The 16721-nt window shown below is 42.5% G+C and overlaps 1 protein-coding gene across 1 annotated transcript in view; it reads right to left on the bottom strand.

The window, feature by feature from the left end:
- Positions 1-16721, bottom strand: part of zbbx (zinc finger, B-box domain containing) — a 65360-nt gene that overhangs the window by 29486 nt on the left and 19153 nt on the right. Inside the window, exons 5-7 of the mRNA XM_066684489.1 lie at positions 9846-10028; positions 8477-8684; positions 4044-4158 (exon numbers count right to left, since the gene is read on the bottom strand). Coding sequence (XP_066540586.1) covers positions 4044-4158; positions 8477-8684; positions 9846-10028 — 506 coding nt within the window. The remainder of the gene's footprint in view (positions 1-4043; positions 4159-8476; positions 8685-9845; positions 10029-16721) is intronic.

The following is a 16721-nucleotide window of genomic DNA, read 5'->3' as shown; positions in this document are numbered from 1 at the left end:
TTCACAGGTCAAGCTGATTTAGGAGTTCTGTTAGTCCTAAAAAAGTACCACATGCTTTTATAAAACAGAAAATACACACAATAAAATATAACAATTCACATTATTTATTGCTAAGGGCCAAAATGTAGTCAGTAGGCAGTAGTATCAGTTGTCAACAGTAAACTACAGCTGCCAAGCAGCAAAATGTTGAGCTAAAAAAATCTCTGAACATCACTCTGGTTACTAATTCTAAATTAATGTATTCAGAATTTAGTTCATGTATATACAGGTGTCTTATTCACTCATTCATTCATTCAATGTCTGTAAGTGCTTATTCAGTTTAGGGTCGCGGTGAGTCCTGAGCCTCCCCGCAATAGGAAACTCATATACAATGAAAAGTTTCGCAGATGGTGATTCAGACGGTGGCCATCTTGATTTAACGCCAGTTTTAAAAATGAGAGGTTTTACCAAAACCTCTGGCTGAATGCTAGCACAAGCATCAACAACTCTAGATGCTGCTCTCCATGGCCCTGGATTTAAGTTCAAAAAGGACCAGGGACAGCAGCATCAACTTTAAAGACCACATTTGCATAAACAGCAGCATAACCTTAAAGCATGCCACCAGATGTTCCATTGCTCTACAGCATAGTGCTGAGAGTCTTTACACCACTCTAGCCCATGCTAGGCATTAGATTTTAGATGAAGATTAAACCATCTGTGCAGAGTTGCACCTAAAATAGTGGAAATCTCTGATTATAAGATAATCAACAAACTTTTGACATATAGTGCGTTTTCCACCATCAGATTTAAAATTCAAACGGTCAACATAGACACAAATGTGAGCAGTGTGTTGATTCCTCCAACATCAAAGCGTGCTTATGCGAACCCCAGCTGAGTTTCCCTTCCCCAGCCCTCAGGCTTTTCTCCAAATCCTCTCCTCACCCTTTAAACAACAATTTAACATACAAGGGCATTACAAGAGAAAAGCAAAAGAATGTCTCGCTCATTCATGCTTTCTTCTCCTCCTTTAGCTTCCCTCTCTCCTTTTTAGCATTTCCCCTCAAGCTAAGTCTTGCTTATCCACACTCACACACACACACACACACAAACACCGGGCACTGAGCGTCCTGTTCCTCTGCAGACTGCAATATTGAAATAAAGGCAATTTAATGGCTTCACAATTGAGACCCTTAGAATAGCCGACCCAAAAACCATGGCAACAATATAACACTTATGCAACGTTGACACAGCTCAAAACGCTTAAAAGATTTTTTTCTAAGAGGAAGAAGCTGTTGCTTTTATTGTCACTCTGCACTTAAAGCTATATATAATACATGTATATAACTCTAGACTTACAACATTTGGTGCATAGTTATGAAATATCTAATACATACATTATTTATTAACAGTTTTTCCACTTGTTTTCAAGACTATCAGATATCTCCAAAATCAAATGTGGTATGGGTTCAAACTCCAGAGCCTGCAATTTCTCTATGGGTGAGAAATATGAAAGCTATTTTAGCTGTAAACCCCAACGTCTAATTCAACATCCAGCTGACAATTCTGCAGCAAACACCAATAAATCCCTGTGTTTGGTTGGAGCAATGAACCTATATGAGATTGCTGGAGTCTGTAGTGGATTCCCTCTACTTACTAAACCTGGAATATTATAAATATGAATACTAGAAGAAAGAAGGTCATTGTGGGAGAATGCTGGAGTGTTGTTGGATGTTGGTAAGTAGTGCCACACAAGGCTAATGTTTTGTGGAGGATATTGACTGTTTGGTAGAGAATGTTCTTATTTATTTGGTAGGACATATATAGGAATGTTGGAGTTGGGTGGAAAATGAGGACAACTGCAGTATGCTGGTTATTCTTAACAAATATTATGGGTTTATTTTCTGAGCATACGTGTGTATTTTAGAGAATATGTGTGTTTTTGGAGTATATTAAGTCAGTGTTTTCTGTGCTTTAGGGGGCTGCTGAGCTGTGAGCAGGACGAGGTCAATGGAACATTTCTTGGAGGCAGAAACGTTGACCCAAAAACTGACTTGTTCTCCTGTGAATATGACTTTGGCAAAGCCTTCCTCACACCAGCCAGGTCCATCGCCGACTAATTTAATCACTTTCTGCTTAACATTCTGGGTCTGTTCTGCACTCTGAGTCAGAGAGAACATCCCTGAACACAGGAGGAAACTGTGACCTAGAACATCATCTGAGCTCTTAAAGAATAAAGAGCTAAATAATGTCCTCCATCAAGGAATGCCTTCAGAAAAACTGCTTTTTAGAGAATAAAACTATAATATCAGTATCAGTTAAGGTAACATTACTTTTTATTCTTGACCAAAAACTGTGATGTTCTAGCAATCTTTTCGATTGTCAAAAAACAAAAGTGATTTATATTTGATATAATACATTTATTCTCAAAATAATGGCTATGGCTGCATTCCAATTGTGTACTACACACTAATACTACACAGTATATACTATGTACTAACCTTAAAAGTAAGAGTTTAGCAGATTAGTACACTATTGTTACACTTATATAGCGCCTTTCTAGATACCCAAGGACGCTTTACAATCCACACTGCTCAGAACACTCAATCCACACACTGGTGAGAAGCGGCACAGCGTACTCTCGACCAGGAACGACCGTCCACCTGGAGGACTGCATCGGGCACTAGGATTTCACCCAGGACAGAGCGCCAATCCATGTCTGGGCACACACACATTCACTCACACAGCAGGACAGTTATTAGACAGAAGCCAATTCACCTACCCTCCATGTTTTTGGACTGTGGGAGGAAACAGGAGACCCCGGAGGAAACCCACGCAGACACGGGGAGAACATGGAAACTCCACCCAGATGGGACTCCACCCAGGCGAACGTGCTCACCACTAAGCCACCGTGCCGTAGTACACAGTTATATACAAACAGGACATAATGAACTGAGGCTATGACCGTGCATCGTACCAAGCTGCAGCTGCAAAGCTGTCTGCCATTTTGTTTTAAAAGCTTAATATTAAACATCTCCCTCCACACTGTGTAGTGCACAATGTAGGTCAGAAAATAAAGGTTATGGCACTAAAATAGTGCAATTAGTGCACAGTCTGAACGTAGTAGTATTAGTTTTATAATCTGTGAAGTGCACTATGTAGGGAGTAGGACAGTATTGGGATAGAGGGCCTTCCTTTCCTTCCAGACGTGAGAAACTCCGCCCTTTCTCTTTCCCATTGGATCATTATCGTACTCATAAAGCGACTGGTTTATAAAGTGTGCACTGTGAATTTTTAAAGTATAATATTTTAGTATCTTTGACACTTGTAACTATACAACATACTATATATGTAAACACTAGTTAATATTATTATTAAGTACACAATTGGGATGTAGCCTTTTGTTTATTTATTTATTCATTAAACAACTGCATCTGTATAAAATTAATAACAATTATATGGCTTCATCTGTTATTTCTATGCCCTATATTTCAAAAACCAGTCACTAATTCACTGTATACGCCAATGGGCCTTGTTTTTTCAGCTCTTTTTATCATATATGAGCACTTTGCAGTTCTACAGTTACAGACTGTAATCCACCTGTTGCTCTGCATACTTTGTTAGCTCCCTTTTACCCTGCTCTTCAATGGTCAGGACCCTCACAGCCTAACAAATTATCTGTAAATGTAGAACTACAATGTGCTTCTGTATGGTCAGTGGAGCTGATAAAATTGGGCACAGTGTAGAAGCAAGTAGGTCTTTTTAACGTTATGGCTGATTGGTGTAAATCCCTGAAGCTCCTAAGAACATACACACATACACGTCCGCTAATTTAAGACCAAATTTAAACAGGAAAGGAAAGTGGGACCTCGAGAGATTCACAATTCTTTCTGTTTTTTAACCAAGCTTCTTCTTTCCGGCTGCTGGCTTTAAATAAAGAGCAGCTAAGCCATTAATTGATCCTGTATGGGGAGTTAATTGGGGCTCAGGAAGTTGAGTGAAACCCCTTAGCGTCCGCTTGGGTACAAAGCTTTATGTTTACGGGATGAATAAGGAGTTTTGTTCACCTGCGGTGCTTCTTCAGCAGCAGTTTCTCTGCAAAACTAAGACTGTTTTCTTTAAACTCAATATGAACAACCTCCCGCTCCATCCTCTCTCCAACCTGAGTCCCCATCACCTCCACTGAGAGCAAGAGAGAGAGAGAGAGAGAGAGAGAGAGAGAGAAAGAAAGAGAAGTAGACACTGAGATTACTATTAAACATTACATTTTCTGTTCATAGCTTTGAAAACAGTTATTCATTATGGCGTCAAAATAGGTTCTTAATTTCTGACATTATCAATAAATGACATTTTGTAATTGAGAAAACTGTCATTAATATTGAGAGTTATAAAAACAGGTTTGTAAACAGAATATTTCTGTATATAACCATCTATTTTGAGTTTAATATCCTTTTCTCAGCTGCGTTTCTCTCATTCTCACTGTTTCCTCCAGAAGTTTCTCGCGTTTGACTTGTGAGGGGGGATCTAGACAGTCATTGGCTGCTGAAGTTAAGCCCCGCCCACCCATTCTGCACACCCTAGATTAACCAGCTAGTAGTCTGACTGTAAGTCTCTGTGAAGAACTGTGCATTACTAAAAGACACAATCATTAAAAATAGTAGATACGGCTTACATGTGTTTGCCGGTCGGCCATTTTCTAATCAGGGTAAGATTAGCATGTTCTCGCTGATGTAGCGGGGTGTGCAGAATGTGCTGGGTGGGCGGGGCCTAACGTCGGCAGCCAATGACTGTCTAGATCCCGACCCCCTGTCAAAAGTCAGTATGCGCAGGTCCTTTATAGCACCATTTAGAGAAGGGTTCTGTACGGCACCAGAAACATTTCCCCTAGTGTTATGATGTCAAGCTTGTTACAATAGAGGAACAGTTTGTTTGATGCCATATAGAACCCTTCTCTAACAGGTGTTGTATAAACCATCTATAGCACATCCTCCATCAGGCTGAAGAACTCCTTCAAATGTGCAAAATGTTCTTCAAGTGCTCAGGGTTCTATACAGAACCATTCCCTCTCATAAAGAACCCTTGTTGAACCATCCTTTTTTAAGATTTAATTGCAAGTCTACAGAAATAAACACGTGCACACACACACACACACACACACACACACACAGACTGTGTAAATGAGTTCATTCAGGCAGTAAATGAGTGCAACTTGCTGTCAGAAGCAGCCCATATATGTGAGAGGACTGCTATTACATTTACGCACACAAAGACACATATACATTCACAGTAGCCCACACTCACACATACACACACACTCAAAAATGAGCAAGTGTGCATAGGATGGTGTCAACAAACACACACAGTGTGTGACAGGTATAATGATTAACTGCCATGTAACATTTATTCACGCTGCCCACACACATAGATACTGTGGGTGTGTTTGTGTGCATGTTTGTGGGCGTGTGTATGTGTGTGTGTTTTGGGGGTGGTGACATATCATATATTCACATATGTTAAAATATCATCACATCTGTCCTTCGCTTTTGATGTAAGCAAGCCCCTCAGCCCCCTCAATAACAAACACACACACAGACACACACACACACACACACACACACACACACACATACACACACACACACACACATACACAGACACACATACACGCACACCCCTTTAGATTAACTCAAATCTATCCCTCATTTAAAAACATTTTCACATTTCTATAAGCTTTTAAGAAATTGGAGGTGCTGGAGCAGCTGCACATGGGCCATTTATAAATTCATTCATTCATTATCTGTAAGCGCTTATCCAGTTCAGGGTCGCAGTGGGTCCGATCCGACCCGGAATCACTGGGCAGGAACACACCCTGGAGGGGGAACCAGTCCTTCACAGGGCGACACACACTCACACATTCACTCACACACTCACACCTACGGACACTTTTGAGTCGCCAATCCACCTTTCAACGTGTGTTTTTGGACTGTGGGAGGAAACCGGAGCACCCGGAGGAAACCCACACAGACACAGGGAGAACACACCACACTCCTCACAGACAGTCACCCGGAGGAAACCCACACAGACACAGGGAGAACACACCACACTCCTCACAGACAGTCACCCGGAGGAAACCCACGCGGACACAGGGAGAACACACCACACTCCTCACAGACAGTCACCCGGAGGAAACACACGCAGACACAGGGAGAACACACCACACTCCTCACAGACAGTCACCCAGAGGAAACCCACGCAGACACAGGGAGAACACACCACACTCCTCACAGGCAGTCACCCGGAGGAAACCCACGCAGACACAGAGAGAACACACCACACTCCTCACAGACAGTCACCCGGAGGAAACACACGCAGACACAGGGAGAACACACCACACTCCTCACAGACAGTCACCCAGAGGAAACCCACGCAGACACAGGGAGAACACACCACACTCCTCACAGGCAGTCACCCGGAGGAAACCCACGCAGACACAGAGAGAACACACCACACTCCTCACAGGCAGTCACCCGGAGGAAACCCACGCAGACACAGAGAGAACACACCACACTCCTCACAGACAGTCATCCGGAGGAAACCCACACAGACACAGGGAGAACACATCACACTCCTCACAGACAGTCATCCGGAGGAAACCCACACAGACACAGGGAGAACACATCACACTCCTCACAGACAGTCACCCAGAGCGGGACTCAAACCCACAACCTCCAGGTCCCTGGAGCTGTGTGACTGCGACACTAACCTAGCACTGTGCTGCCCGGATGAGCCATCACTCTCAAAAAAGTTTCTACAAAAGGTTCTTTGAGCGATGCCATAGAATGAACATGTCTGAATGTCATCAAATCCACACAGCAATTTTCCAACATGTCTTGTAAAGACTTCCCAGAAGGGCAGTTAAAAGCTGTTACTGCAGTAAAGAGGAACAAACTCCTGATTATTACCCTTCATTCCAGAAGAAATGTAGGACAAGCAGGTGTCCACAGACTTGCAGATATGTTTGATTCATATGGAAATGATGCACAGTTCTGAATGCAATGCAGGTGAGTGCAGGCGTGGGTTTGGTCCAGCTGTGTTTAGTACTAACCGCTCATTACAGAGCTGTTAACACACCTGAGAACGGCTGTTTGCTTTTAGTGGGGTACTTTCGCAGCTTTTATAAACACAGAAGGGGCAGGTATTTTCCAGGTCAGTTTATCTAACTGCAAGTTATTAATGTCTTTTTATCTCTCTCTCTCTAAAATAAGGCCAGTTCAATTAGTAACAGAGGGACTGGGTTTACCGAATGTGAAGTAAAGGGAAGTTGTTTTCCTCACTTTAATTTTTTTTTCACTCCACTTCTCATCACTTCAGCATTTTAGTGCTGACCTGAGGCTCGTACACTTTTATGAAAAATGTCAAAACACATAGAAGCTAATTTACTGGACATTTGGGTCAGAACCTGACCAGTCTGGCAGACTTTTTTTTACACATTGTTCACTTAGTCACTCTCTCTCTCTCTCTCTCTCTCTCTCTCTCTCACTCTCTCTCTCTCTCTCTCCCTCATCCTCTCTCTCTCTCTCTCTCTCTCTCTCTCCCTCATCCTCTCACTCTCTCTCTCTCTCTCTCTCTCTCTCTCTCTCTCTCTCCCTCATCCTCTCTCTCTCTCTCTCTCACTCTCTCTCTCACTCTCTCTCTCTCTCTCTCTCTCCCTCATCCTCTCACTCTTTCTCACTCTCTCTCTCTCTCTCTCTCTCTCTCTCTCTCTCTCTCTCTCTCTTTCTAATATACTTAAGTACTTTCTTAAATGTGTGCTGTACATAAAATGTTCAGAAAAGGCATTTGTTGTGGATTCTTCTGAGCCATTAAAGGTTCTTTACTTGTTTAAAAGAGTGACCGTACCTGTAATGGAGAACTTATCCAGTTCAGGGTCGCGGTGGGACAGTCACCCGGAGGAAACCCACGCAGACACAGAGAGAACACACCACACTCCTTACAGACAGTCACCCGGAGCAAACCCACGCAGACACAGAGAGAACACACCACACTCCTCACAGACAGTCACCCGGAGCAAACCCACGCAGACACAGAGAGAACACACCACACTCCTCACAGACAGTCACCCGGAGCAAACCCACGCAGACACAGAGAGAACACACCACACTCCTCACAGACAGTCACCCGGAGGAAACCCACGCAGACACAGAGAGAACACACCACACTCCTCACAGACAGTCACCCGGAGGAAACCCATGCAGACACAGAGAGAACACACCACACTCCTCACAGACAGTCGCCCGGAGCAAACCCACACAGACACAGGGAGAACACACCACACTCCTCACAGACAGTCACCCGGAGCAGGACTTTACTCTAATGATGTTGATTTAACACGGGTGAATTTTCTGTGTTGGTGCAATTCCTCATATCATATTTGTACTGGCAGGGACAATCTATGGAATACATATGGGTCAAGGTAAATGTGTGTGTGTGTGTGTCTTACCTGATACCCTGCGGTTGTGCTGATGATGTTCTCGCCCGCCCTCTCTGTCTCCTGCCCCTTTTCCCTCTCTCCACTCTTTTACCGCCTGCTGAAAGTGTCTGGACGACTCTTCTTCATCAAAACAGCCTCTCAGCAGAGAGCCTTCATCTCCTTCGCCTTCATCACCTTCATCACACCCCACTTCCTTACCTTCATTCAAAAGCAATATCTAAACACACACATACACACACACACACACACACACACATGGGAAGAAGCAAAAGCCCCACAGGGAGGTTATAACACATTCAAAAAAGTCTTAAATAATTGTGAACATAGTTTGTAAGAACTCATTAATCCCTCTCATTTTTTCCATTTAGAATAAATCCATACAAAATAACTGACAAAGAACTCATGAGGCAGAGGCCTAGTTATGAACATCATTCTTCAGTTTTAGAGCAGATTTTAAGGCCTTCAAAACTAAAGCAATGATTTACGTACATATTTCTTTGTATAATTCAGTTTGAAGGCAACATTCATTCAATTGATACGGCCTTTTTACAGCGTTATAATCAGAAAAAAACACCTCTCACTGTAGCTTATAAGCACCTTTATAAATCATTTTATTTTGACCACAAATGAACACCTCAGCGGCTAGCGTCACCTCTGCGTTTCAGTGGATTCTACTCTTCCTGTTTTTATCGCGATTGTAATAATTTTTGCTCTGGGAGAAGAGTGAAATAGATGGGAGTTGAGTCATGGGATTGCCTTCTCGTCTGAGGAAGATTCAAAGCTGCCTTAAAATTGGGCCAGATGAGGATATCTTACTCTACGTTCACGCTAGCAGGCGACAACTTGCTTACGTCGCCCCACGTTTGTCTCTTGTGGGTGTGTCGAGGCTGCTCCTGTTGTCTCAGGGGGGTGTGTTTGGAGAGCAGAAGTCGGACCCTGTGTCTGCGATTGGTTCAAAGAATTTCTTGCAGCCAATCGTTTAGAATGTCGATTCACCCCATCTTAACTCATTTGCATAAAGTTGAAATTTGAATTAAAGCTCTGTCGCTTGCTGCTTGCCACTGAATCTCAGCTACGAATCACATTCTTCCATTGGAAACGACCGAACGCTTGTCGCTTTGTCGTCTGCTAGTGTGAACACAGTTAGTAGGCAGCATAATGATGTACCTGAGAACTGGGACAGCCTACATGTCCCATGTTTGTGTATGTGCGCATACTATGACGTAAAATGCTCTCTAGTTAAGACAGCTTGGTAGGTTTTGGGACAGACCCATTGTGTGTTCTCTACAGTGCATGTCTTCTATTATTTTACCTTAAAACCCCAACAATTACATGCAATTAGACTGTCCAAATCTGCACTTGACTATAGGAACCATACCTGAGTGCTGTGTGTTTGTGTATCACACACAGATGGATGTCCTGCTGTTGTTTGTGATGTGTGTTTCCTCTCCGAGGCTGAACTGACCCCTGTGCCCTGACCGGACGTCTCTTTCTCGTCTGCAATCTGCTTCTTGAAACGGTTCAGGACGTCCAGGCTGCTGACCGATGTCTGCAGCTCTGCCTGGTTACCGTAAAATAAACAGAGATGGGTCAGTAAGTATTTTGTGAAGTCAACATCGACCACCAGTTTCAGCATGATTAGCTGATTTCGGTTCTAAAGCTGCTTTCACACTGACCTCAGACTAGCCCTCACTACATTTTAATATTAGGAATCTCAGGAATACTGTGGAATCTTAGACTGTAGGAGAGCTTTGACAGTTCCTGGGATCTCTGGCACAAGGCGAGTAGCAGATCCTTTAGGTTTTGTGTAAATTCAAGGTGGAGCCATTATCTTGTTGGTTCAGCTCCTGCCACAGAAGCATAGAAGCTTTATTCCACTGAGATCTGGTCATTTGGAGGAATCACGTCAAGCTCTTTGTTCTATTCCTCAACCTGTTAGTTCTGGACTTCAAAATACTGCTACTAAACATAACTCAACATAAACCACAAACACAAACCATAAGAGAAAGAGCCAGTCATATAGAGACAAAGCAAATACAAAAACCAGAACAGAGAAAGCTAGGAACATGAAACACTGAGACGTCGAATGGCAGACGAGGGCAGGGACAAGGAACGATTAGAGAACACAGAACACCTGGGGTTGATTAAAACACGTATGAGGGGACGTTACTACCAAACCGCGAGGAAGACAAGTATGTGTAGACTGTAAAAAAAAAAACACTTGTATCAGTGTCCAATTGTGTATTTTAACTAGGTTTTAAAGGTAAGCTACACTCACTTTTCCAAGTAAAAGATGCAAGTTTTATTCATATATTTTAAATAAAAAGCACTGAGTCATGACACTGTACCATGAGAATATGGTACCATTTTGTTCCCTCACTAACCAGACGGAACACCTTGAGGGCCCACCCCACTGACAGTTTAGTGCCTTTAATTTTTAAGAGTGTACACTCCGTCTGCACTCCAGGCTTTTTATTTTATTTGTCTACTTTAAAAGCTTGGGTTTATGAAAAGGTACAAACGTGGCCTTTTCACCACTGGAGGAAAAACACATTACAGGTGCACACTTGGACCTTAAAACTCCTTAAAACCATTGTTATACAACTGAAGGACATTTTGTAACCTGTTTCTGCCTTCATTTCTTGTAGTTCATTTCCTAAATCATATTACATTGAGTATCCTGCAAATCTGGAGCACTGTTGAATTACAATATGAATTAGAATCACTTTATTGGCCACTGCGATTGCACAAAGAGGAAATTGTTCTGTGCATCTTAACCCAATCCGTGCTGTGAAACACACATTTACACACATTAGTGAACAGCTTAGCCTAGCCAAGGCACCCAGGGAGCAGTAGGGGTTTAGGTGCCTTGCTCAAGGGCACTTCAGTCATGACCTGCCGGCTCTGGGGATCAAACCGCATGACTGCACACAGTCCCAGAACTTCTGACACCAGAAAAGAGGGATCCTTATTACCTGTTGTTTCAAGTTATGTTTTTTTATTGCATTGAATTAGAAACAATTTTATGGCATATTTATTGAATTAATGGGTTTTCAAACTGTTCTCTTCAATCTTTGATAACGCTTACAGCTATTGTATTAACACTAGAATGATACCCTACACTTTAAAGAATTGCTGTAAATGTACAGCAAGTCTGCTACAGTATTTTATTGTAAATCGCAGTATTTACAGTAAATTATTGTATTATTCAATTACAGTAATATGCTGTAAATTTAAAATACACTAGTGTTCCTGTAAAAATACGGTAAATGGCTGGGAACTCTGCTGCCAGTATTTTACCGTAAAATTTACAAGAATTTTTTTACAGTGTATGTTTGAACGTTTGTAGACACACTTTGCTGACACAGATGTTCATTTGTGCACAGACATGCAATCTCAACATCATGAAATAAATTTGTTGCTGTGAAGCAGATGCACATAAGATTAAGTTCAACAAGTGTTACCAAGAGGGGTATGAAGCTGCCCAGTATCAATCTGTGGAGGAGCAGAAAAAAGTACTGAGCCCCCACAAATATCTATCGTTACACTTATATAGCGCCTTTCTAGATACCCAAGGACGCTTTACAATCCACACTGCTCAGAACGGTCAATCCACACACTGGCGAGAAGTGGCAGCCAAACGCGCACAGCGTACTCTCGACCAGGAACGACCGTCCACCCGGAGGACTGCATCGGGTACTAGGGTTTAACCCAGGACAGAGTGCCAATCCATATCTGGGCTCACACACATTCACTCACACAGCAGGACAGTTATTAGACAGAAGCCAGTTCACCTACCCTCCATGGTTTTGGACTGTGGGAGGAAACAGGAGACCCCGGAGGAAACACACGCAGACACAGGGAGAACATGGAAACTCCACCCAGATGGGACTTGAACCCAAGATGGGGAGCGAACGTGCTAACCACTAAGCCATCGTGCCGCCCATACATTTGATTCACTGAAAATTACTACCAAAACTAAACAAAAATTAAACTTTTTGATGATGCCAAATAGTGTCAGCTCACCTACATTTGTAACTGTAGATATTGTGTGTGTGTGTGTGTGTACAGAAACGTGGCTCTTTAGTGTGTTTAAGATGCTTGTCACACAGATCTAAGCACTGTTCGATAACTGATGACACCTCAGGCATCTGTAATCGAGCCACCCTCTTTCTCTGTAACATACAAATCTGGGCAGTTAGTGCTCTCCTCCAAAGGTGCTGAACTGTCCAGTGCTGAAAGCTGCGGTTTGAAAAGAAGTTGTGGTTTGCTTCAAATGTCTGAGAGGAAGCATGTGCGGAGGCATTGACTTGGGGAGTCCAGACGGGGGAGGAATACATAAACACACATAAATGAATAAATAATTAAACACAGGACATAAAACTGGTTCTGTCCCAAGGTGGTGGAAAATGAACTAGAAGTAGAACGGAAGGCCCTGGAGGTTCAACTTTGCCTCAGTTCTTGTTTTTAAAATGCAGCGAACGAAACAAAAAAACCTACCTTTGGATTGGGAGCTTCTTTATACTCTGTCATCCACTGCTATTACATTTAATTGTCCCATTTCATCCAGGATGTGTTTTTACTGTCATACAAGGAGAAATTGGTTATTGTGACTCGTGAACTTAATGGAGATTTATGTTACATCACGTACAAGGCTCGCGTAGCACAGACGACATTCCCTTTAGACTAATTACGGCACATATCTCTCCAATAATTCATCTGATGGGAAATAGGTGTATACTTCACACAGGCTATATCTTCATTACCTTCACGCAAGTCTGTGTATTTTTCTCTGTTTAAGACACAATGACTCAAAATAAAAAAAACATCCTGTGGGTGATTAAATCTAATAAAACAAGAATATAATGATATAATAACCAGTGACTTGAAGGTTAAAGCGCTTCTGTTTATAGCAGTGGGTCCTAATCCTACCACAGAGTGAGGGAGGTTACAGAGTGTGTGCTTATAGGACCTCTGTTGTCCGATGGGTTTATAAATATGTTTGATACACGATGTGAAAAGCCTCGAAACATGTTGTCCATGCTCAACTCCACTACAAAATGAATCACAGCTTCAGTTTGAGTGAAGTTCAACTTTTTGTTCCTGCTTTCAGAATAATCTGATAGAGTGTGTTGTGTCTTAAAGTTTGTGAACACACATTATAACAGTGTTTGGGCAACTTGTACCCACCATAAACACAGATCTGTATCATCTACGGAAAAGAAAAAGACCTAAGGTCACCATGTTCAATGCTAAATGCTGCACTATCAGGCTGTGGAGCACTGGGGGTGATGGAGCTCTGTCCAGTACGTTTAGCATGAGTTGCGGTGGTGTATGTGCTCCATTACTGGTCCTTCAACATCAGTACCTGACCTCACTAATGTTTCCACGGCTGACAACAGAAAAGCAGAGATTGATGCTGCACTGAAGAAGAACAAATGTCTAATTAACACCCTTCATTTGGAAAAGAAATGTTGGACACAGGTTTAAAAGATTTAAAAAAGATTCTTAAGCTTGAATTAGGATTGGTTTTGCACATTAAAAATCACATAAACAAGAAACAAACTCAAATAACACAGACCTCAAGCCTGTTAGTGTTGTATCTAGTGAATAGTGTATCGTTAATGAAGTCTCTATTTCAGGCTAATTATAGAGTAGCGCTGTGTTGTTCAGTCACTCGTCCTGACTCACGGAAATCGCGGAAATGAGCCAGAAATGTGTGAGGGGAGCAGCATGCATCCAAATGGAGGAGAGAATAGAAAACAGATGCCGAGACAAAAAAAGACAAAGACCCTGTTCTCTGGAAAGACCACAAACTACAACCAACAAAAACCATGAGTACAGCTGCGGTTAATATATGTTTCTTTCCCCACTGAGGCAAATCAGACAGGATAGGAGCGCATTGTACAACCTGTGTCAGTTTTCTAATGCGTTTGTTTTGTTTTTTTTAATCCCATTTCTCTGTGTCCTGCCAACCATTCGCCCTCTTTTCCAGCAGAGTGTCCCATTCTTCAAACAAACATACACACAAACTAATAAAAAAAAAAACACAGGTGCAGCTACAGAGAAAACAGAATCCTTTTCTTTTACCAAATTTGGCTCCATCAGATAAAGGGCACTTCCCTCACCGTACCTGTCTGTGTCCATCCTCCCACTGTGAGGAGGCCACTCACCACTGTGTCTCTGAAAAGAGGTGGAGCTGTCAAAAAAGCCCACGCTGAGAGAAAACATATATATGTATTGCCTACACTTAGCAATGGAGATTAGGTTCATTTGCAGCTGTTTAAGAGAGGATCAAATTGTTGAGCACGCTGGAAGAACCTTAAAAGTAGCAGGATTCCAATCTGATAGAGTGTGTGATGGATATGTAGTGTATATTTTTTTTGTGTGAGATGGGTTTTGTGTATAGAGTGTGTACACAGAGTGTGATGTGATGCAGTCTGGCAGGTGGAGGATGATGAACACAAGGTTATTCACACACAGGAACCGTCACATCCCACAGAGCAACAGGTGCTAACGTACACAGAGACAGAGCTGAATGTGTGTGTGTGTGTGTGTGTGTGTGTGTGTGTGTGTTTGAAAGAGAGACAGAGAGAGAGAGAGAGAGAGAGAGAGAGCCATTGACCTGCAATAAAAATGGTCACCTTGAATTGTATCTACAGCAGTGAGCAACCTCCGCACATATGGACAAAAACCAGGCTTCTCTCTCTCTCTCTCTCTCTCTCTCTCTCTCTCTCTCTCTCTCTCTCTCTCTCTCACACACACACACACACAGTGGGTTGCGGTGGGTCTGGAGTCTACACAGAATCATTTGGTGCAAGGCGGGAATACACCCTGGAGGGGGCGCCAGTCCTTCACAGGGCAACACACACACACACTCACACACAACTATGGACACTTTTGAGTTGCCAATCCACCTACCAACGTCTGTTTTTGGACCGTGGGAGGAAACCGGAGCTCCCGGAGGAAACCCACACAGACACAGGGAGAACACACCACACTCGAGTGGGACTCGAATCCACAACCTCCAGGTCCCTGGAGCTGTGTGACTGTGACACTCCCTGCTGTGCCACTGTGCCACCCCCTCCACCTCTTAATTAATACCCTTCATTTATTTTCAGAGGAAATACTAAGCAAATGAGTCCACATACTTTTGGCTACTTAATGCAGTTCACTGTTGTGATGCACAAAAACACCATTAGGGGAAACTGAATTACTCTATTAAATAAATAAATAAATAAATAAATAAATAAATAAATGCCTTTCAAGATACTGTAAGACATCTCAGGGAATGAATAAACATTCATTCATTCACTCACTCATTTATTTTTTGTAACCAATTCATGTTGTTCAGGGTTACAATGCGTCTGGAGCCCACCTAGATTCGCTGGGTGCAAGGAATTAAAATAGATATTATTAGTATTAGAATTACATACAGTGCCTATAAACACACAGTACAGTCTCTCACACACTTGTGGTGGTCTTTGATCTGTGTAGTGGTCTTTTTTTTTCTCCTCCTCCAAGGAAAACACCACGTCCAGCCGCGGGCTTTTCTCTTTCTGAGTCACGCTGCTTCATTTGCACAGAGGTTAGTCACAATAGCCCCAGCCCTCTGTCTCTACACTAACTACACAATCTGATTTAATAACCCTGCTGTAACACACAGAGCGGCAGAGAAGAGCGAGTCAAGGTTACAGAGCAGACACGCTAGTGTTAGCGTTAGCGTAGCAGAGCTAATCATAGCAGCTGATAGGAGCAGAGAGAACACATCATTAAGCTTCTCATTAAAACAGGTTTTACAGATCTAATGTCGTGGAAGGTGAAGGGAAACCGCTAAAAAGGGCAGGAAAAAAAAACCCACTGGTCTTAACACTACTGATACTCAACACAGGCACTGAGCCAATCACAACTGGAGATGTGCCATTGTTAATGGATTTATGGCTTTTGTTATTTAATCTCTAAAATGCTCTTGTTATACTATTGATCTAAATTTCTTTGGATACAAAATGCCGTAATAGTCTTCTTTGATATGCTACATGCCCTGGATCCAATATGGCTGCTTTCAAGATGGCGGCCATGTTCCGGACATAACCTATAAGATAGGCCCCCTGACCCCTGAGTTTTGACTCACGCTGTATATAAGTATTACAAACGATTAATGCGTTTAAAGGTGTTTACAGACTAAATAGTAAATATTTAATAAACTGATTAGAACCCATTTTTAAACCTTTATAGGTATAGGTTTATTTTAAGA

Source organism: Hoplias malabaricus, chromosome 11 (assembly GCF_029633855.1).
Source record: "Hoplias malabaricus isolate fHopMal1 chromosome 11, fHopMal1.hap1, whole genome shotgun sequence".
Classification (NCBI taxonomy): domain Eukaryota; kingdom Metazoa; phylum Chordata; class Actinopteri; order Characiformes; family Erythrinidae; genus Hoplias; species Hoplias malabaricus.
Note: the sequence above shows the minus strand (reverse complement) of the source record. Positions and strands in the feature narration are given on the sequence as shown.